The sequence below is a fragment of the Epinephelus fuscoguttatus genome, linkage group LG8 (genome assembly GCF_011397635.1).
Source record: "Epinephelus fuscoguttatus linkage group LG8, E.fuscoguttatus.final_Chr_v1".
Taxonomy (NCBI): Eukaryota; Metazoa; Chordata; class Actinopteri; order Perciformes; family Serranidae; genus Epinephelus; species Epinephelus fuscoguttatus.
In genome coordinates this window covers 25,880,873-25,904,146 of record NC_064759.1, presented here as the reverse complement: position 1 = coordinate 25,904,146, position 23,274 = coordinate 25,880,873, and the positions used below count along the sequence as shown (strand labels likewise).

General features: G+C 45.3%; 2 protein-coding genes across 4 annotated transcripts; both read left to right on the top strand.

The window, feature by feature from the left end:
- Positions 1-887: 887 nt before the first annotated feature.
- On the top strand, positions 888-18,342 carry arid1aa (AT rich interactive domain 1Aa (SWI-like)). Of its 3 annotated transcripts, none has more exons than XM_049583362.1 (20): positions 888-2,117; positions 4,628-4,846; positions 4,934-5,560; positions 5,685-5,780; positions 6,555-6,795; positions 8,131-8,220; positions 8,323-8,490; positions 9,097-9,430; positions 10,031-10,176; positions 10,270-10,355; positions 10,484-10,693; positions 10,794-10,998; positions 11,151-11,304; positions 11,458-11,621; positions 11,733-11,922; positions 12,688-12,813; positions 13,654-13,750; positions 13,952-14,795; positions 14,920-15,050; positions 15,152-18,342. In XM_049583362.1, the coding sequence occupies exons 1-20, from the start codon at positions 1,197-1,199 to the stop codon at positions 17,045-17,047; spliced, it is 6,945 nt and encodes a 2,314-aa protein (XP_049439319.1). In that variant the 5' UTR covers positions 888-1,196; the 3' UTR covers positions 17,048-18,342. The 3 variants fall into 3 exon arrangements, with proteins under 3 accessions (XP_049439319.1, XP_049439320.1, XP_049439318.1); XM_049583361.1 differs by having other exon boundaries at positions 889-2,117; positions 11,452-11,621; positions 15,152-18,341; XM_049583363.1 differs by lacking the exon at positions 5,685-5,780 and having other exon boundaries at positions 11,452-11,621.
- A 1,277-nt stretch (positions 18,343-19,619) lies between these two features.
- pigv (phosphatidylinositol glycan anchor biosynthesis, class V) lies at positions 19,620-22,586 on the top strand. Its single transcript, XM_049584783.1, has 3 exons — positions 19,620-19,985; positions 20,276-21,442; positions 21,533-22,586. Exons 1-3 carry the CDS (start codon positions 19,917-19,919, stop codon positions 21,818-21,820), a joined length of 1,524 nt encoding a protein of 507 aa, XP_049440740.1. The 5' UTR covers positions 19,620-19,916; the 3' UTR covers positions 21,821-22,586.
- Positions 22,587-23,274: the final 688 nt, after the last annotated feature.

Sequence of the window (23,274 nt, the reverse complement as noted above, 5' to 3'; positions counted from 1 at the left end):
GCTTCATTTGACTGAGGAGAGGAGGGGGACAAATGCTCCATTTTTCTAATTGTTGGGGAGACTTTGAAACTGTTCATGCATCCTCTGTCTGGTAGATAAGGCCCAGGGTTTTTTTTTTCTTCTCTCTGTACGGCGCAGTTCAATGTTAGTAGGGTGAGAGAGAGCTGGAGCCTGCGCACCCATCCCCCCACACTCAGCAGAGGAGTGTTTCTGCTGGAGTGAGAGACAGACAGAGTGGAGAGGAGAGGGGGTGGTAGAGGAGAGCAGAGCAGGCAGGCAGGCAGGGGAGGGAATAAGAGGGAATGTGCATTGGTAGTCTCGTTTGCTGCAAGGCTTCCTCCTTCTACTCTGGAAAAACCTGTGTGTGTTGCCTTTGCTTGCCTAAATACCAGTCAGAAACACTAGTGGGGATTAACTACAGTGTGGGAAGGCAGATCACTGAGCTAGATATGTATATAATTTCAAGTCAGACTTGTAAGTGTGTGTGTTTGCAAGCCTGGGTAAATGAACTCGTTTCATTTAATACCCTGCAGTGTGTGCAGCACACATCTCCACGCTTGCATCTGTGGCATCCACATCATGCACTTGAAAAATCATATATATCATGAATAAATTAGTTCCCCCTGCACTGATCACTCATGATATTTAGCATGCACGTTAATATTTTTGTCATGCACAGCCTCCTGAACAGTTGGTTTAAAGCACATAGTTTTTTATATGTTGGCAACACAACGTTGTTGAGTTGTGTGAACATTAGTCTCTCTTCATGTGGAGAAAATATTCCACCTATGGGGGGAAGACAATGTGGTTGTAAGAGGGGAAAAAAAAGTTCAATCCGCAGTGGAGCGGATCCAGTCCGTGTTTTGCAGCCATCCGTGCGGCTCAGTAAAATGGCTGTATCTAGCGGAGCCTCGTGTTGGTTGGGTTTGCTCCCTGCCTCTACCCGGGCTCAGTAACACAACTCCCACAACAATTTCTGTCGCTTTTTTACGCATTGTATGGAGCCTCCATCATATTTCTAACCCATTTACGGAACCGGAACCGGGATGGCAGCCGGATTCGGTCCGGTGTGAGGGGTGGGAATGAATCGGCTCAAGGATAAATGGTTATAAACAATTATTTATATTCAATGCTAGCTTTTGATTGTGACTGACTCGCCGAGAGAGTGAGAGAGAGGTGGGGTGGGGGGGTATATCATGGCCGCTCAGGTCGCCAGCGCCGCCACTCTTAACACTAGCCCGCCTTCCGAACTCAAAAAGCCGGATCGAGACCCCAAAGAGGAGTCGGTACCGGGGGAGAAGCAGTCAGACAAAAAGCAGCCGGGCTTGGACAGCGGATCGCCGGGCCGGGGGGATCTGCAGGACGGGGCCGACGGTGGAAATGCAGGGGGAGGAGGGGAACCTGAGATGAAGAACGGGAATGGGAACCCGCCCAGGGCTAACAATAATAACCAGAATGACTCTGTCGGACCGGAGGGAAATAACCACCCCGGCATGGTGCATCACCACGGCACCGCGTTTCCCCCACCTTCGTACGGATACAGTCAGCACTACGGTCGGGCCCCTTTTCATCAACATGGCGGACAACAAAGCCCTGGCATGGCAGCTGCTGCGGGTCCGGTCGTGCAGTCGAGCAACATGATGGACCCGTATCAACCTAATTCACACGAGCATGGCTTTTCCAACCACCAGTTTAACAATTACAACCCATTCCCGAACAGGACTCCATATCCCGGCCAAGCATACGCCATGAACTCCCCTCGCAGTACCCAGGCGCCGACAGCTGGGGGGCAGCCAGCTAACGTTAAGCAGCAGCCACCAGCGGGAGGACCCACGGCGATGGCTGGATCTTACAGTAACCAGAGATATAACATTGGAAACCCGCAACCTACATCCACACCGACACTCAACAAGCTCCTAACCTCCCCCAGCTCCACGCGGGGATATCCAAACTACCCGTCTAATGACTACAGTAGCCAAGAAGGAGCTAGTAAGGGACCAGCAGACATGGGCAGTAGCGGTCTGTATGGAGGGAGCAATCCGGGTTGGCAACAAAGAAGCCATCACCCGTCGCCTATGAGCCCGGGAAGTGCCGGGCAGCCGCTAGTTAGAAACCAGGTAAAGTCACATTATTACAGGAACACGCTGTGGGCTTTAGCACGTCTCCTTCCCTCCTCCTAGCTAGTTCACAACGTAGCAGGCCAGCCATTGTCTGCTACTAGTTCGCAAAGACTCTAAAATGGCTGCCTCTCGTGTGTGTTTTTTTCCTTTACACCAGACCGTTAAATAATTGTTGTTTTAATATATCGATGAAGGTATGTAGCAGTGAAGGGGTGCCGCTTGAAGCAGATATAAGTTGTTGAAACGATGTAAGGACGTTCAGGGAGCCAAGAAGGCCCGACTTTGAAAAGGGACGAAAATACTCACCGAGGAGCAACGGCTCATTTTTTGTCTGTTAGCTTCTTTAGGCGTATTATTCTCTGAATCTACCGTGTTATTCATGTGTTTATGTTACACGGGTATGTTAGGGGTAACATGTTCACACTCATATTAGTTTGTTGCTTACACAGTCACGTTTAAATCGTTTTCCTGCCCGATAGGCTGTAATTTTGTGGCTACGACGGAAAGAATGTGTTGCATGCCGAATCAGCCTCTCACGGTTAGTTAAATGGCTCGTGTATGTTCACTTTAAATCACTTAAATACCCCGTGAGATGTCAGAGAAGGATGTAAATCATTGCGTTTAAATTTCAAATACATTAAAAGACTTCCCATGTGCTGTAAAGCTGCTGGGCTCCCCATGCATGTTGCCTGTAAACAGTGAGCTCAGCCCCTATGAGTGAGTGACTGCAGCCTGCAGATTGCAGTTTGCACTGGGATTTGAATTGTGGAGGTAAAATCCTGCTGTCAAAGCCAGGAGATAGTTGGTCTTTGGTTGACATGCTAGCTGAAATCTGATTGGCTCCTCATCCGCTGCTCATGGCCATTTCTAATTACATGTGATGCAAGGCAACAGTTGCTGATAAGAGCACACAGCATTTAATTCATCACAGGGTCACCAGAGGTACTGCTGTTTCACTCCTCTACTCTGCACCACTTTTTCACTTTCAGCAAATCATGTAGCCTAGTGTTGGAGAAACTGGGGCATGGATGATGTGTGGTTTCATTTCATTTTTAATTTTACTTCTTGGCAAACATCCCCAAATGAGGAAAAAAACCTCAAGTATTAACTGTTTGTTCTTGCATGGATGCAGCATGGCTTTAATAGTCCCACTGGAACCAGTCCTATCACATACTTTGTAGCGTGATGCCTTACATGTCAAGCACACTCTGCACCATTACACATGATAGTATTTGTTTGTATGAAACCCAAATAAAAACCACACAACAGCATTACTACAGACATTTAATGTATACAACATAATGCCTAAAGACAACACATGCAGTTTTGTTGTTATAAATAATTGGCTTTCGTGTTATCAATTTACATACCGTCGTATTTGTTATCTTTGATGGTCCTCAGATAAACAAATTACAGACTGACAGCCATCTTTGTTACACACTATAACTTGTTTCACAGAAGCAAAAGGCAAATATGACCTCCGCTTGTGCGTGTGTGTGTGTGTTTCCGCTGTGTCTGGCATGCCACACCAGTTTGACTGCAAAGAATTTCCCCCCAATCCTCCCCCCAAGCCAATCAGAAGGCAGTCCACCATCTTTCACTGGCCAAGGGAGTTTCCTCTCTGTCTTATGCAGATTAGCCATGTGCTGCTCTTATTTATTTCACTTCATTATCTTGGATCTGCAAAATGTCATGTAAGGCTTTTTGCATACTATTTGTTAAGGGCTGTTGTTAGGCGGAGGATGCTGTTCTCAGCAAAGTGCACATGTGGGAATTCACTCGATGTAATGCAAGGGAATACTTTCAGTTTCAAGTAGATGTTCTCTTGTTGAAATCATCTTAAAATACCCAACATTTTAAGTGCAAAGTGATTTTGGTAGGGGCTAGGGAATAATTGGATCCTAAATGTAAGGCACTAACAGCACAACACTACGCCGACAACATTGATGATTTAGTAACACCTAGTTTTTACCTGAGTGCGAATGTCTATGCTAGCTTTTGGGTTATAGACGGGGTATGCTGCTGTGCATTTTCACCCTCTCCTGCTGTTGTGAAAGTGCCTCGTTCATTCCTGGTGTCATTCATCCAGAGCCAAACTGCTTTCTCTGGGGGAAAAAAAAGCAACTTGGACCAGGCTCAAAACAGGAGCACAGCTGGGATATGTTTAAGATTGGGCAGACTGCCCTCCATTTGAAAGTAGAGATATATATAGCTCTCTTGACTTCCGAAACTATGGCAAAGTGAGGTGAAAAAAAATCAGGGTAATGACCGTGGGAAATAAGGTGGGGGAAAAAAAACACAATTTCCTCATTCACTGGAGTTTGTTTTTACACTTCTAGTCCCCGCGATAGTTACACACTGCAGCCACGTATTTTATGATCAGAGTGTAATGACATAATTAAGTTTTATAAGAACGAGGAGGTCTGCACGTAGTTGAAGCATCAGCTGCTTAGGTTACCCCTATGCTGTATGGTTGTTGACTTAATGTATTTTCTCACCATGTCCAGCCACCTGGTCCTATGGACCCAATGGGAAAAATGAGAGGTCAACCATATGGAGCAGGCAGTCCATACAGTCAGCAGTCACAGCAGGGGCCTCCCACAGGTCCACAACAGGGGCCTGGTTATCCTGGCCAGGGTTATGGCCCTCCGGGTCCTCAGCGATTCTCAGTGGGAATGCAAGGACGAACCCCTGGAGGCATGGGTAGCATGCCGTATGGTCCACAGGTATTTCACATGATTAATCTTAATTTGATCACTGTCAGTGTTTTTTCAGTGAGTTTGAAGTCTTATATGTTTGTGTATTCTTTGCAGATGGGATCTTATGGACAGCAGGGACCAGGAGGCTATGGCTCTCAGGGCCAGGCACCATATTACGGCCAGCCCGGCCAGGCTCCTCACCCAAGCCAGCAGCAAACCCCTTACCCCCAGCCCCCACCAGGACAACCGGGTGGCCAGACACCTTACCCAGGACAGTCCCACCCTCCACCATCTTCTGCTCCACACACCCAGGGAGGACAACCCTATCAGCAGCCCCACATGCCCCCACAGTCCCAGGGGCCACTGCCAGGCCCATCCCAAGGGCCCCCACAGTCTCAGCCCCCGTATTCCCAAACCTCAGCCCCACAGTCTGGCCAGTCTCTCTACGCTCAGCAGCAGGGTCCTCCCAGCCAGGCCCAGCAGCAGCCAAGTTCCCAGGAACCCCCCGGATCACAGGGACAGTCCAGCTACCCAGGATCCACACCAGGGCCTCAGCAGCCCCCCTCTCAACAACAGCAGGCACAGTCCCAGCCTCCACAGCAGCCACCGGGACACAGCCAACACCCACAGGGCCAGCCTGCAGCGTACCCGCAGAACCCTCAGCAGCAGCAGCAGCAGCAGCAGCAGCAGCAGCAAGCACAACAGTCACCTTATCAGCGCTTTCCTCCTCCACAACAGCAGGTACGACCCCCGGTCTGGGATCATATTCATCATACTTAATTATCTTTCTCCGCGTGTGTGTTCACATGCATGCTTTCCTGTAATTCTGGCAGTATACTTAGGCACGTGTTCTGATGTGTTTTAGGAGGTATCCCAGGACTCATTTCAGTCCAATGCCCCTCCATCCAGTCAGCCTAAATCTGGCCCAGAGGACAGTCAAGGCCGCCCCTCCAGCCTTCCGGTTAGTTGCTTGTTATATCACTGCTGGAACATAAAAATCCTCTTCAAATTGTGTTTTTGCTTTTTCACCGTCATGTAACATGGCTAGTCACTCTTCGTGTCTTGTAGTTTTTATTACACAGGACATATTAATTAGATTATTTCTATGCCAGTATGAGGTGTATTACATTTAAAATTCCCCTTAAAATGTCAGGGACCTATTTCTTAAAAGCTTCCATTTTGCTGCGTGTTTGTGTTGTGGCTGCTGTGCTTTCTGTCACTCGATGATTTAAGACTTTGTGTGCTGCTGCATGTTAGTGGTTGTTGAGGGTCAGCCGTATGGAAAAGAAGCCGTGTAGATGGCTAAATCTAAGACGAATGCAAGAGAGTTTGTTTGTATATTGAAATCACATGGCAGGGCTGCTGCTATATGCTGACTCAGCTCACATCCTACAAACCTTGGTAACCATGACAACCCCGGCACTAATGCGCTCTCATTTTTTCTTTGAAGAAGATAAATAAGGACAAAGGCCTCTGGGTCTGTGTGTGTGTAGTATTTGTATGTGTGCCACTCGTGTCTAAACAACAGAGAAGGAATTGCAACATGTTAATACTACAGCCTGTGTGTGAAATACACAATGCAGTGCTATAAAACGTTGTGAAAAAAAAAATAGTGTGTGTCAGAATGCACTTAATCTGAATCTTCTGAAGCCATAAATTGTCCCTTTTCTTTAATAAACCATGTTTGTTGACTCTACTTCTGCTTTTCCCTTTTTCTGCATGTGTGTTTTTTTAGGACCTGTCAGGGTCCATCGATGACCTGCCTACAGGTACAGAGGGTGCCCTGAGTCCCGGCGTGAGCACGTCAGGTGTGTCGAGCAGCCAGGGTGAGCAGAGTAACCAGGCTCAATCACCCTTTTCTCCTCACACGTCTCCCCACCTGCCAGGCATCCGTGGGCCTTCACCCTCGCCAGCTGGCTCCCCTGCCAGCGCCAGCACACCCCGCACAGGACCGCTGTCACCCGCCAACATGCCAGGTGGGCTGATCCCTCACACATTTAAATGAGACATATGATCAGTAGCATAATTCTAACATTTGTGATCTAGGCACCAAATGACTTGGTTTAAGGTTGTTACAAATTTATGTGTTGATTTTGCCTAAACTTAGATCCAGTTATAAAAGTATTGTGTTTGGTCGACATATTTTATTGAGAACACTAACAAGAGCTAAACTATACTATTATAATCGATTTGTAATTTCCTGATGTAGAATTCCCCCTTCAGTAGTTTCAGACCTTGAAAAAACAGTTCCACAAACTGTGATGACATTGTTCTCCATCTTCTTTTTTTAAACTTCACTGAAGCTATAATCTCTATATAAAGCTCTGCTTTTATGGCTGCCTCACCCTACAGCCATTGGTAACATTAAAGACGTTCTCTATTCAGTTTTCTTCAAAACTCAGCCTGATATATTTGGTATCCTCTATCACCTCGAGGTCTCAGCTACACTTAAAAATATTAACATTCTGTTTGTTGGACAGTGTTTATTCACAAAACGTGCATTCGTAAGGATTGAGCTAATGGGTCCGGCAGTAATAAAGATGTTTAATATGACTTTGAAAATGGCGGGAGGTTAACAACTTGGACTTGTTTAAGAAAAGTCTGACCAAACAACTGAGCCAAATACTAACCAAAACCATATTTGTGTTGAAGAAGAAATGGTGAGAGCTGCAGTGGGTCAAGAAACAAGGCGATGATGATGATAGGAAAAAAAAATCAGGCTCTTTGTAAGGATAGAGCAAGCAGTCAAATAAGGATAAAAACAATGACTGTCCAGCTTACTTAATGCAGGAGTCCAGGGTATAGGTAGTCTGAAAAGAACCCGTTGAAATGCATGGGTCATCCATGTATTAATGGAGGACTTTTACCATTGACCATGAAGAAAGCTGGACAGTCATTGTTTTTTATACTTTTGGATCATATTTGGGTTAATTCCATGGTTTGCTTGTTGGCGCAAATGAATTTTTTAAAATGGCATCTTGCAAAGGGTTGAAATTGTAACATCCTTTCATGTTGGGCAGAAAAACATGTTTGTCCACTGACAAAATGGAGCCAAATACATATTTAGAAAAGAGAAATTCTACTTAACTTCCTACTCAGAATTTGGTACTTGGCAAGGAGCTAACTGGATACACATTCTTAAGAAACATATTCTGGTTTCAGTTTGGTTAAATGCTTAATATTAAAAATCAGACTTGTCCTTATTGTGAGTAACCATCGAAGCTATATTATAACCAAAATAGCTTGTAACTCAGTGCTTATATTGTGCCTTTTTGAGCTCACACTAACTCGACTTAAATATTTTTATCTAGGGACCCAGATGCCTCCCAGACCATCAAGTGTGCAGTCAGATGGGAGTCTACACCCTGCAATGAGCCAGTCTCCAATGGCCCAGGACAGAGGTATGCTGCAGACACTTAAGTATTCAAAGAAATTACCATGCCAGTAGTACTTGCTGTAGCATCTGAGTCTGAGCACTGTCTCCCTTACTTGCCTTCTTTCAGGGTTTATGCAGAGAAACCCTCAGATGCCCCCCTATGGCTCCCCTCAGTCAGCCTCTGCACTGTCGCCGCGCCAGTCCTCAGGGGGACAGATGCACCCCGGGATGGGCCCATATCAGCAGAACAACTCCATGGGCTATGGACAGCAGGGAGGACAATATGGCCCCCAAGGTGTGTGCCTATAAAATTGTCTTTGTCATGGTTTTACTTGAAGTGAGTGGTTCATCTAGTTTTGAAATTCTATTCTGTGAAAAGATAAGTTTTGTTTGTGAAAAGATAAATTGTGAAATGGATTCTAGACCGGGAGTTTATGAGGCATATGTTTTGATTTCTTGAGGTTTTCCACTTAATTTACTGTCTATTCATGAAGTTTTATCATGTGCATTTCCCATTAGACAAACCTATGGAATATATCTCCCCTGCCTCATAGGAATACCATGCTATCGTTAGTCCCTCCCTCTGACTCTGTTGCATCTATTTATAGCTGTGAAGCAGAGAGTCAGCTGACGTAGCAGAGCCTCCTGTCAGTAGAGCTGAGACTGTGACGAAGGCTTGTTGCTCAGGGTGCATAGCTCTCTCTGCTAGCACACTGTAGGGAAAAAAGTCTGCCTCACACAGCTCTTAGGGAAAAGACTCTGTCATAGTTACAACAATCCAACTTTAATGTTGAACACAAATGAACTTCTGGTTAGTGCTGTGAATTTTTTCCCCTCACCACTATACAGTTACAGCCAAGTGACTTAACGTGATCATTTATTGCTATAATGTCATCCATAGGTTATCCTCGACAACCCGGCTATGGCAACATGCCCAACGCAAACTACACCGGGCCGGGCATGGGCCCAATGAACTCCATGGCAGGGCAGGGTGGGGGGCCGCCATATGCTGGCATGCCCCCAGGAAGGATGCCTCATAATCAAATGGGTGCACGCCCCTATGGCCCCAGTATGGGTCCAAATATGGGCCCCAACATGGGTCCAAACATGCCGCCTAACATGGGCAACATGCCACCCCAGGTAGGCTCAGGAATGTGTCCTCCTCCAGGCATGAACAGAAAGCCCCAGGACCCTGCAGCCATGCAGCACCCCGCCACCAACTCAATGCACAACAGGTTGGTTTATGATCCTCAAGTGCCAGCCTTTATTTGCCCCACACAGGACCTCTGACTTCTCACATGCTTAAATATCAGAGACCCAGGGTGTCTGCAGGTCATTAAAAAGTCTTAAATTCACTTTTATAAATATTAGACTTGACAAGTCTTTAAATAGTCTTAAATTTAAATTTGTGAGCTCTTAATTGTCACTGATATTATCTAATTTCATTTATCCATCTTCTCTTTGTCAAAATGAGTTAAGGTCTTATAATGTTACAGATCTTTAAAAACTACCATTGGACCTAACACTTTCTTTTTACTTTTTACTTGCACTTACCTGTTGGCAAAATGAAGACTAACTTAACTCATTAATAACCATGGTCCTACACAAAACCTACCTCTGCACAGAACCACATATATACCACTTATCATTTAATTCACCTGGCTTTAGCAAGGCTTTAAAAAAGAAAGAGATTAGAGAGATCGCCCAAAAATCTGTCTTAAATTGTGTTAAAAATATCTTGAAAATGTTAAATTTAGCTGTCTTATATTAGTAGACACCCTGGATACCACACTTATGTCAGTACCAGATGCTCATTTGTTTTCTCCTCCGTCCAGGATGCCTGGTTACCCCAACATGTCTCCAGGCATGATGGGCTCTGGCCCACCCTATGGCCCTCCCATGAACAACATGCCTGGAATGATGAACACTCAAGGTGGATCACCTTATCCTATGGGGCCAAACATGGCCAATAACTCAAGTGGTAAGTCCTACAAATACAACCACATCTAGAGTTACTCTCTTTTTAATAATGTGGCCATTCACAACTGATTCCAATCCCTATCACTGTGTGCAGGTATGGCCTCCAGTCCAGAGGTGAACAATAAGATGAATAACAAAGTAGATGGGAGTGTAACACCCAAGCCAGAGCCCAAAGCTAAGGTAACCTGTCTACTATATGTTGTAACATCAGTAATTTTAAAAATGTTTGAAAGTTTGAACATATGAAATGTCTGCTGTTGGTGCATCCGTTTTGAAACTGGTTTCTGATTAATCTTGCACAAAAACAGAAGCCCAACTCCTCCACCACAACCAATGAGAAGATAACACGTCTGTATGAGTTGGGACCAGAGCCGGACAGGAAGATGTGGGTGGACCGTTTTTTGGCCTTCATGGAGGAGAAAGCCATGGGCATGACCAACCTGCCTGCTGTGGGACGCAAACCCCTCGACCTCTTCCGGCTGTATATGTCAGTCAAAGAGATCGGAGGCATGACACAAGTTAGTGCGGCATTTATAAGCAATAATAACACCTAAAATAGATTTATTGCGCACCAGCTATTGCAGTCTTTATTCAAAATATATCTTGTGTGTCTCCCAGGTGAGTAAGAATAAGAAATGGCGTGATCTGGCCACTTCCCTGAATGTGGGTACATCCAGCAGTGCTGCCAGCTCGCTGAAGAAACAGTACATCCAGTGTCTGTATGCCTTCGAGTGCAAAATTGAGCGTGGTGAAGACCCTCCTCCGGAGATTTTTACGGACAACAAAAAGAACCAAGCTGCTAAGGTCCAGCCACCCTCTCCAGGTTAGAGCTGCACTTCTGCCTTCGTTTTAACTGAACATGTGTTTCAATTCAGTTTTCAATTCATTAATTTAAACAGAAATACATAACTTGCTGTGATTGAGTGTCATTAAAGTACCCCTATCTGTCTTCTTCTCCCTTACTTGGAACTTAAGCGTCCCTCTGCTCTACAGCTGGGTCAGGCTCTCTGCAGGGTCCTCAGACACCCCAGTCCACCAGCAGCTCCATGGCTGAGGGTGGAGACCTAAAACCTCCCACCCCAGCCTCCACTCCTCATACCCAGATGCCCCCCATGCCACCCGGGTCCAGGTGACTCACATTAAACACCTCTTATTTCTACCATTTCTAGCTTCTAAAAGACATTTTAATGAGAGAAGCTAATTTCTTTCTGTCTTTTCCTCCGTCTCTCCCACGAATCCCCTCATCTCTCCTCCCCCTCACCCCTGCTTTGTGTAGGAGCAGTGTTAACCTGCAGGACCCCTTCTCTGAAGGAAGTGACCCAGCTTTTCCCAGGAAGAACATGACGCCCAACTCTGCCTATCAGTCCGGCATGAACACACCAGACATGCAAGGGCGCATGGGCACCTACGAACCCAACAAGGACCCCTTTGGTAACATGCGGAAAGGTGGGCAAGCAAGCTGAATGGATCATGTCATCCCAGAAACTAAACTGCTCGCTTAATTGCCCGTTCAGTAAATCCGTTCTTAATGGGCTGTAATTCTGAATGCATTTCCAGTTGGGGAGCAGTTTCTGCCCGCTAACCAGGGCCCGAACAGCGGGGTGGGTGACCAACAGCAGCAGCAACCGCCACAACAGCAGCCGCAACAGCAACAGCCTCCATTCAACAGAGGACCGCCCGGGGCCATGGGCACGATGCCAATGGGGCCCAGACAGCAGTACCCCTATGGACCAGGTTACGACAGGAGGTAATAATCATTGAACAGAATAAGGCATTTTCAAGGTCACTGAACACTGCTGATTACAACCAGCAGCTATTTTTATGATCAATCACATCTTAAAGCTCCCCTGCAGGTCAGGAAAAGAATCAGTAAGGCTGATTTGTTTTATATTTGATTCAATTTCAAGAATAACATGGCAGTCGTCTGGTTTCTTAAACATGCTTTGAGCTGATATGTACTCCCAGGGAGTGACATGATTTTGTTATGGAAACCAGAAGCAAATATAATCTTCAAATTCAGTCAAACACATCTGAAAAAACGCTGCAATTTTAGATAAGAAAAGATGAGGTTGGACTGGGGTGCATGTGTCATGTTACTGTCACGTCTCTGCCCATCGAGGGAGTCAAATTTACTGTGTTGTTAATTTATTCATCATCATTTCATTTGTAATGCTGTAATAGTTACTGATATGTTATCTGTGTGATAGAAGAAGGCTCACGCACTGGATTTGTGCTGCACTGAACAATAAATCAACAGAATTAATAAGCTGCAAAATGACCGATTGCCGAGTTGTACCTGACAGGCAACAGCCAGATAAAAAAAAAATTAAACAATGACTGTTGGCTAGCAGGTGATATTAAAATGCAACCTAAGTATTCATGTTGATGGTGTCATCATAACCTTTTGAATCCTTTTGGGTTTTTTTCTTAATGAGCTCGAGCATAATTTGTATGTCTGTGTGTAGCAGAATATGGTCAAACAAACAAATGTGTATTGTTGTGGTTTTCCCAGATCGGAGCAAGGAATGGGCCCAGAGGGCAACATGGGATCCGGTGCTCCTCAGCCAAACCCTATGATGCCTGCCAACGCCGACACAGGGATGTATTCGCCAAATCGCTTCCCACCACAGCAGCCACGGTCAGTTCACACAGCTCTTATTTGCCAAGCTTGACTGGTTTAAAGCTACTCTCAGTGAAAGCTGTTTGTTCTTTATATAAAACAACAGTATTAGTTTTATGAGTCCTGATGTAATAGAAGGTCTCATGAATGCTTGAAATGTATGACGGTTTGTCAGTATTGTTACAAGACATCCTATTTTATCCTGTGTAGTTAGAGGCAATGTAATTTCACATTATCTCGATATTTATTATCTTGACAAATTAACATTAACATTCATTAATACTAAAATTTTGTTGCCATCCTTCATGGATAAAATATTTACTCCAAATCTTACTTAACCTTCACAGCTCTTTGGTTTGGGCTCGTTGTATGTGGGTGTGGTGATGTAAGCACAGTTATATCGGTTTGAAATGCACTTTCAGTTTCAGATGTGTGAATCCCATTTACATTGTCTGGATGCCGATATGATTTACCAACTAGTAAGCTGTACAATTAGCAAAAAGAGTTGGTTATTTATATTAAGCACTTACATTTAGCCTTTATATTTAATGATAATATTAGAGATTGAGGACAAAATAATGAAACTGTTTAAACTGAGATGGGTATAATGGAGATTTATGATGATGTAATTGAGTGTAAAGCTGGAAAAAAAGAAACCCTGAATATTTTTTTGACAGGTTCATCACTATAAAGCATACTGTTGGCTGTGTGCGTGTGTGTGTGTGTGTGTGTGTGTGTGTGTGTGTGTGTGTGTGTGTGAGTGACTGTACATGTGTAACAGCGGGCCATGACTTCATCCAGTGTGTTAGAGATGCATAATATTTTCGTGATCAAACTAACGAGGCATAATGTTTGCAGGCATGATTCCTATGGTAATCAGTATCCTGGACAGGGAACGCCCCCTACAGGCTCCTACCCAAATCAGCAGCCTGGAATGTACCCACAACAACAACAGGTCAATGATCCATCTGCACCACACTAACTTCACTGCTGAATACATTGTGTTGGTTCATTATATCGTTTTCTCTTTAGCTGAGCTACTCTCATATATTAGATTTTGTTTTCAGCGGGAAATTGTGTTTTGAACCCATGTGATTACATTGCTGTTGAAATAGTTTGAATTAATTGTGTCTCTCTGAACCTTTTTGATATGTAGAGTTACAAGCGCCCTGTGGAAGGGGGTTATCCTCCATCGAAACGTCATGAGGCAGAGTACAGTGGGCCTTTCCATGGTGGACAACAACCGCCGCAGCAGCAACAGCAAGGAGGTGCCTCTGCACCCTCTTCAGGACAGCAGGAGTCGTACAATCAGTACAGCGGAAGTGGACCCTACCCTGGCTCTGATCGCCGTCCACCCGGCCCAGGCAATCAGTTCCCCTTTCCCTTTGGTCGTGAACGTATGCAGGGAGCGACGGGGCCCAATGCTCAGCCCAACATGCCCCCTCAAATGATGCAGTCAGGCCCTGAGGGTCCTCAGGGAGGCATGTGGCAGGGACCGCGAGACATGAACTATCAGAACTACCCCAGCAGGCAGGGTGGCCCTGGGGGCCCACCCCAGGGACCCGGTTACCCTGGCATGAACCGCTCAGAGGAGATGATGTCATCAGAACAGCGCATGAATCACGATGGCCAGTGGGGGGGTCAGATGGGCCCGCGGCAGCCTCCTTACGGTCCAGCGGGACCTGGCCAACCTATGCCTCGTTCAGTACAGTCCAACTACCCCCAGCCCCCTCAGGGTGTGCAGAACCACATTCCACAGGTGTCCAGCCCGGCCTCCATGCCCCGCCCCATGGATAGCAGGACATCACCTAGTAAATCTCCCTATATGCACGGAGTAATGAAAATGCAGAAGGCTGGCCCTCCAGTGCCTGCGTCTCACATAGTGCCCCCTCCGGTGCAGTCGCCTCTAATAAGGCGAGACATGCCTTTTCCCCCGGGCTCCATAGAAGCTTCCCATCCTGTCCTAAAACCACGTCGGAGACTCACCATGAAAGATATCGGTATGACTTAAGTTAAGATCATAAATATTTAACTCCTTTATTATGCCTAATGCTGCTTAGTCCAGCCATGTTGTTTTATGTTGCTTAGAGGGTACCAATTGTGTTCTTTGTCTTGACCACTCAGGAACCCCAGAAGCCTGGAGAGTCATGATGTCATTAAAGTCTGGTTTATTGGCTGAGAGTACGTGGGCCTTGGATACCATCAACATTCTCCTCTATGATGACAACAGTATTTCCACCTTTGATCTCAACACGGTGAGACTTGACATTGAGCTTTTACTGATGGTTAATCACGTGTACTATGCGTAGTGAATGATGATGTCTAATTATTTTCTTTATCAATGTTCTTCCTTTAGTTGCCTGGCCTACTGGAGTTGGTGGTTGAGTATTTCAGACGCTGCCTCATTGAAATCTTCGGCATTCTTCGCGAGTATGAGGTGGGAGATCCTGGCCAGAGGACACTACTTGATCCTGATGCCTTGAAAGGAGACTGGGACAGCACAGAAGAGGAGGAGCCACGGGCCGAGGACATGGAACAAGAGGAAGGAGAGGATGATGAAGAAGAAGAGGAGGAGGAAGCAGAAACGGAGGGGCCAGCTCGTGTGAAGGAGGAGGAGGAGGAGCAACAGCAGTGCTCTGAGTCTCGGGGTCGAGATGAGAAGACAGAAGATGAGGAGAGGAAGAGCAAGGGTCCTTCATCTGAACAGACGGCCCCGTCGCAATCCTTAGCTGCCCATGAGAGACCCAAACAGGCCAGCAAGTTTGACAAGTTTCCTCTAAAGGTGGTACGAAAGAAAGAACCATTTACGGCTGGCCAGACCAATAATCATGGCAAAGTGCAAGAATTTGATAGCGGGTTAATTCATTGGAGTGCCGGAGGGGGAGACTCAACAGAACACATCCAGACTCACTTTGAACCACGCAAAGACTTCTTGGAACCACGAGAACGAATATCAGTGCCCTCAAGTTTGCTGAAGCGACGAGTCCCAGAAGACGTGTTGCTGGAAAACTGTTTGCCAATCGAGGAAGAGAAAAGGAAGAATCAGGATGAAGAAGAAAGGCCAAAAGACACATCTTCCTCAGAGAAAGCAGAAGTCTCAGAGAAGGCCAGCCCCTTGCTCAGCAGTGAGGAGGAGAGGAAAACAGACTCTGAGACAAAGACAGTTGAAAAAGTTGGTAAAAGTCACCAGGAGAATAATAGACCCATTCCTCCCTCTGACAGTGTTTTAACCCAGCAGCCACAGCAGACTGCCACCATCCTGGAGGACGAGCCTCACAGTAAAGACGAGGGGCCGCTCATTGCACTGGCTAACTGGCAGGATTCTTTAGCCCGCCGCTGCATTTGTATCTCCAATATTGTCCGCAGCCTTTCATTTGTGCCAGGCAATGACCACGAGATGTCCAAACATCCAGGGCTGCTACTGCTCCTGGGACGCCTGATCCTGCTCCACCACAGGCACCCAGAGCGCAAACAGGCCCCGCTCACCTACGAGAAAGATGAGGATTCAGACGAGGGAATGGGCCAGAGGGATGAATGGTGGTGGGACTGCTTGGAGCTCCTGCGGGAGAACACACTGGTCACTTTGGCGAACATCTCAGGCCAACTGGACCTCTCCATCTACCCTGAGAGCATCTGCTTGCCTCTGTTGGATGGGCTTCTCCACTGGGCTGTCTGCCCATCAGCAGAGGCCCAGGACCCTTTCCCCACCCTCGGCCCCCACAGTGCTTTGTCACCTCAGAGACTGGTCCTGGAGACGCTAAGCAAACTAAGCATCCAAGACAACAATGTGGACCTCATCTTGGCCACTCCACCATTCAGTCGGTTGGAGAAGCTATACGGGAACCTGGTGCGGTTAATCGGAGACAGGAAGGTTGCGGTGTGCAGGGAGATGGCCGTGGTCCTACTGGCCAACCTGGCGCAGGGTGATACTGTGGCGGCCCGAGCAATCGCTGTTCAGAAAGGCAGCGTGGGCAACTTGCTGGGCTTCCTGGAGGATAGTCTGGCTGCCACACAGCTTCAGCAGAGCCAGAGCTCTCTGCTACACCTACAGGGGATGCACTTCGAGCCCACAAGCCCGGACATGATGCGGCGAGCTGCCCGGGCTCTGCACGCCTTAGCCAAGGTGGAGGAGAACCACTCAGAGTTCACACTACACGAGTCCCGACTCCTCGACCTTTCAGTGTCCCCCCTAATGAACTCGCTGGTTTCTCATGTTATCTGTGATGTACTCTTTTTGATTGGCCAGTCATGACAGCTGTAGGGAGCCGTGGCTCCACTTTCTGGGGGTTTTATCCCCGATCCCCACTTCCCTGGAAACCTGGCTTGTGTGTGTAACAGGGCAAGGAAAGTTCAAGTGACAGTCTTTAATTTATGAAAATCCTTCAGACTCCGTTCTCTGAGCCCTCCCCAGGCCGTCCTTGCTCGAGGAGGGTAATCACAGAGCTGTGGTGGATTACAAACCAGAGAGATGCCCACAAAGTGACACTACTTGCAACATGAATGCCAACTGGATGACACGGAGCAGAGCACCACAGTTGGGAGACTGTTCTGCACTTGGGGAAAAAGTACTTTTTAACAAAGATAAATAAATGAATAAATAAATAAATAGCTGAAAAACAAAAACTGTAACCAAAGTTGCTGTCTCGTTTACAGTGAGTTTGGGAGACACAGTGTGCCCTAGCTCTCCCCTCGAGGGCACAATGAGTCTGTAAGTGGTTGACGTTCAGAGGTGAAGCAGACTGACAAGTGGCCTACTGGTTATAGTTGCTGTAGTTGGATTCTCACCAGTCAGCCCGACAGTAGACTAAGTGCTGTCAATAGACACCTTCACCGGGGAGGCCTGTGCAGTGTGCAGTAGATTGTAGGACATTTTCTGTACCGTACTGCTCTTGAGTGTAAGCATTCTGTAACACACGTTTCACACAGAAGCAGAAGATGCAGCTCCTCTAGAGTTTTGAGGTCATTTTAGTTTGGTGTTAAACAGAAAATGGCTTTCTTCCCCAAAGTATCAAGAACCTACAACACCCTTACCTCCTCTTATCCCTTGATTGTATGAATACCCTTATGAAAAGAAATCACCTCTTAGGACTGGTTTTCAACTTCAAATACAGCTTTGCTGTGGTGTATATATAATGTTGTACATTACACTTCCTTTCTCTGTGTCTGTCTCTGTCTGTGTCACTATTCTCACACTTGTTATTGGTGAGGGATTGAGGCTGACATGTGAGTTTGGTCCGTGACCTCCAGTCCCTGCTGATTAGACCCACACCTCTGGTCTCTCCACAGCTCCGTAGTGCGGCAGACACGGCTCAAACCTGTTATCTCCTGGTACAACAAAAATAAACTAGATGAAGTACACATTTGACAATTTTTCTTCAGTCATGGATTCTGCATATTTGTATTTCAGACTATGTAGCTAAGACAACATGTAAATTCCTCCCTTTCCCTTTTTTGGCTCAATGAATATCATTTATTCAGTATGAAATCTTTATACTATATGTTCCACGTGGTAAGAATAAATGTACATTAAATCTTCGTAAGCTGTTTGATGGTTTTGTTTTTCTGGAATAGTGGCCTCTTCTGGACAAACAATTCAAACTAGTGTATGAATTCACATAAAATTGGGTTACAAAATTTATGAAATTGACTCATGAATTCACCGCAGGAAACTTGTAGGAAATATGGTCCTACTCAGTAGACGCAACTGTTGACATGGAAATTACTGTTTGCATTAGCTCTAGTACTGTTAAAATGGCTCAGCAAATTAACTGCAGACATGTAAGGAGAAGAACTACAGCTGAGTTGCTCCACTAATGTTAATATGCTGCATGACCATGGTTGGATTACTGAACAGGCCTTTTGGGCACAGGCCCCGGGGCCCAGAGTGTCAACCCCCCCCTGGTCTTAACCTGCAGAAGGTCACACAAATTAACACATACTGCCCACAAAAAGAAACAAAACAACCACAAGGAGAAACAAAATTACCTCAAAGAGACACACAAAGAAAACCCCTCGACTAAGCCACACAAAATTACCACAAACAGGAAACCACAGAAAGGTAAACAACAACAACTACAAAGAGATGCAGAGCAACAACAAAAAAGAGGCAAACCACCACTAAGTCTATGTCTCCTATGTATGAGGGGTGGTGGGGCCTTTTGCAAATCTGTATCCAGTGGCCAATAGTCACATAATCTGCCTATGAACATATCATAAAGCTTAAAGGACTGTACATAGGTGTTCTCTCTCTACCAATTAAATATGTATGCAAAAAAAGCTTTATGCTCCATTGAAGTTGAACATTTCAGTCTATTTTTTAATCAGGGGCCAAACAGAAACAATGAGTAAAAAAACACCTCATGCTTATTTTAATATAAATCAGTTATTATGGAAACACAAAAAAATCACCCTTTTAAATCAACCGTCAAGAGAGATCTTAAAAAGGCATGTGTAAAAATATGAATTAAATCAAGCAAATTTCATTTAAGTCTAAAAGATGAGCAAACACGATGTTCTCACATTTTGAAGGAAGATAAACATACTTGAGCCACTTGATCAACCCCTTTCAAAAAGATAGTGTGGAGCTCCGCCTGCTGGACGGAAGTAAATATTTCAGCCGTCTCGTGACCAAAAGACTCAAAACACAGGATGTGACTATGTCAAATCAAAGCTGATGTTAAGCCGTTGAACTTAAGTCAATAAAAGCTAAACTGTCGTTGATAATATTTTAATGCTATTAAAAATAATTCAGTGAAACTACACTTGGGTTCCTCTCATTTGGACTTTTATTTTGAAGGGAGCTGTGTTGCACCGGAAGTGAAACTTGTCATTCGAAACGAAGCAGAGCTGCTGCGGGATGCGGATATGAGGACAAAGATTGCACCTGAAATCAAACGCTATGTGACGACGGCTAGCTTTCTGATAAAATTAATGTTTACATTCTCCTAAATTTGTCAAAACAATGAAACTACGCAACTTCCGGAATCTCATTCGCCGAGTAGTTTTCCCCAGCTAGCTATGCTTCATAGAAAATATGACGAAGTCAGCAGTGACTGTCTCGTAGCAGCGACAATGCTCAGGCCTGTCATAACCGGCTCTTTCAGATTTTCTCCGTCACATCAATGACTATGGATGTCAGAGCAGTTCTGGAGTTCGCCACAGTCACCAGGGGTCTGTCACTGTTTTTACAGGTAAGTTTTTAGCCAAGTTGGATGTTGTGAATGTTGGCAATATGTTAACCTAGCTTCCCCATCTCTTAGCTACAAGACTTGTGATTAACCCTCATTCCCCCTGATGTTTAAGTCACCTTGGCAATTATATGTTTCTGTGTGGTAGCTAATGAATAGTGCTCAGGGGAATGCATACTGTATGTGGTAAGTAGGTCACAGGCAGTGACTACATGCTTGTGTGCTTTCCTCGCAGTGCAAAAGTGTTTATGATGGCAGGATGTGTTTTAATATTGTTTAATATTTCTCCACAGGCTGTTTTAAATGCTCTCATCCCTGACCATGATGCTGATGCGTTCAGGCCCCCACGGACAGAGGAGCATCTGTACTTGGACTCTGCAGTGGAGTGGTTATTAGGTGGCCTCTCTCACTGGGATGCTGAGCATTTCCTCTTCATCGCTGAGAGAGGATACCTCTATGAGCACAACTTTGCTTTTTTCCCCCTCTTCCCTGTCATCCTGCGAGGCCTGGCAGAGACGCTGCTGTGGCCCCTGAGCAGCTGGCTGAGTGTGCGTGGGCGTCTGCTGGTGGCTGTTGCTCTGGGGAACAGTGCCCTCTTCCTGTTGAGCGTGGTCGCCCTGTATGCGCTCAGCAGGATAGTTCTCCAGGACAGACGTCTCGCTCTGCTCTCCACCCTGCTCTACTGCATCACACCCGCCAATGTTTTTATGATGGCTGCATACTCAGAGAGCCTGTTTGCTGCGCTCACATTCGGTGGTCTGTTCCTCCTGGAGAAAGGATTCACCTTCCGAGCCTGCCTGGCTCTCAGTATAGCCACTGCAGCACGATCTAACGGACTTGTTAACATAGGGTTTCTACTGTATCTTCCATCACTGCACGCCATTTCCCAAATCCGTGTATACCGAGCAACGACAAAAGGCCACAGTAAAGTCTTCCACTATATTTGGGCCATCATCCGTCTCCTGCTCACCTCCCTCTTGGGAACTGCAATTATTGCCCTTCCCTTCTGTGCTTTCCAGTACTATGGGTACAGGACGTTTTGCACGCCGTCTGTCTCCTTAGAACGCATCTCCCCTGCTCTTCTCTCTCTGGGTGAACTGAAGGGCTACCGGGTTCCAGATGAAAATGGTCCACCGCCCCTCTGGTGCATGAGACCTCTCCCCCTGCTGTATTCTCATATCCAGGATGTTTATTGGGATGTGGGATTCCTCCGCTACTTTGAGCTAAAGCAGATACCAAACTTCATTCTGGCTCTACCTATGGCTACCCTCGGCATAATGGCAGCTTACGCATATTTCCAAGCCAATCCAGAACTGTGTCTGAGACTCGGACTTTGGGAGACAGGCGCAAATAAAGGGCTTGACAAACCCTTACCGGGAATGTTCAACCCCAGAGTGTTTGTGTATGTTGTACATTCAACAGTGCTCCTGGTGTTTGGGACCTTGTGTATGCATGTACAGGTAAGTAAATGACATAATCATGTTCTTGTGAAACATCTTACTCTTTACTGTTGATTTCCTCTAATCTCCATTTTTAATCTGCATCTCTAGGTCCTGACCAGATTCATGGCCTCCTCGTCTCCCGTGCCCTTCTGGATAAGTGCTCACCTGCTCCTTCTTAATGAACCACTCCTTCATCGAAGGAAAACATCAAATCCCAATGTACAGCTACAGACGCATTCCAGGAACGGATGCAAGCACACACCTCAAAACCCCATCATTGCACTGCTGCCACATTTTAAAGCCTGTTCTTCGACTACACAGAGCATCCTGGGATACTTCCTGTCTTACTGGGTGCTTGGCCTGGCTCTGCATTGTAACTTCTTGCCATGGACATGACTTAAGACATTACTCTGAGCTTTAAATGCAATATTTCCATGTAGGACTGGGCTATATACCTTACTTTAAAACATATTAACACAAGTGTTTTACAGTACATCATCAGTATTCAGTTTTTGCAACACTTTGTCAATGTTACATTTATTAAAAAGATAAAATCATTTACTTTTATTTGGGTGAATTAATCCAATGCAAAGAAAGGGAAAACACAATTATATGGCCCAGTCCTACATACAAGTTACAGACATGGTTACATTTTTTATGCTGGTTTATTCATGCAATAGTAATTAGTCAACAAATTTGATTTGAGCATCTCTGTTAAATGTATTTATAACAGTTTGAGAACAAACTCAAATGTACAATATTCCTGAAACTGTATCGAACACTGTTCAGTTGTAAATATTGGAAAGACTATGGTTCTACTTGAAATGGAAATATTTTTATTTCTTGCTGCGGTTTTGCTGAAGCAAAACATTTGATTTTCTCCTTAATTTAATATTGCACTGCATGTTTGGGAAGGTTAATCCAATTTATAGTTTGAGATTTTTTTTGAATGTGAATGAAAAAAAAATAAAGCTTTTGTTGCTGTTAAAGGATCCTCAGTCTAGTTTCATGTAAAGGAAATCCTTTTACTTGAGGCATTTAATGTAAAACTGCTGTATTGTGTTTCGATGTAAATAACTTTGGCTGCTGAAGTTGCACTGGCAAGTTTAGCCTTGAATTTAATATTAAACTAAATGTGATAAAGCTAAACAACATATGTGTATGTATGGAAACTGTGTGTGTGTGTCTTCCTTTGTGGTTTACTTAATTGTACTGCACTGTAATTTGCAAAGACATATGCTTGCAGTCATTTCTTTAAAACCACCAGAGGATGCTATTAAAACAATTTAATTCCCCACCTAACCCCCTACTAAAAAACAAACAAAAAATAACAATTTAACCAGACCCTTGGCTATTTGAACACAGTTTCTAACATTACGTTCTTTGGCCTGTATAAAATGAATATTGTGGAAAAGAACAATTGCCCATAGGCTAAATGTTAAAGAATCAAGAGCCCATAATTAATTAAAAAGATCCAATAAATTCTTGGGCTATAACAAACACAAATTAAACAGATGAACACCTCTTGCCCTTCTGTGCTCATGAGTTACAAAAGTAGCATGAACTTCAATCTCCCTGGCTGAGCAAGATTGGAGACACACTGAATAATGCCTCACCTGACCTGCACATAAAACAGTGGCCTCTGAGTCAAACAGTGAGACTACTATCTGTTATGCATCACAGACCCAGAAAGCACTCAACATGGTAACAAGGACATTGTTGCCCCTTCAGTCGTCATTCTCAGCAGCCGGTGGTTGGTAGGTAGAAAGCCAGACCTCAGTGGCGTAGTGGTAGTTGATGAGGTGAGTGTACTACTGGGTAGGAGGGTAGGTTACTGGGAAGGGAGTGGG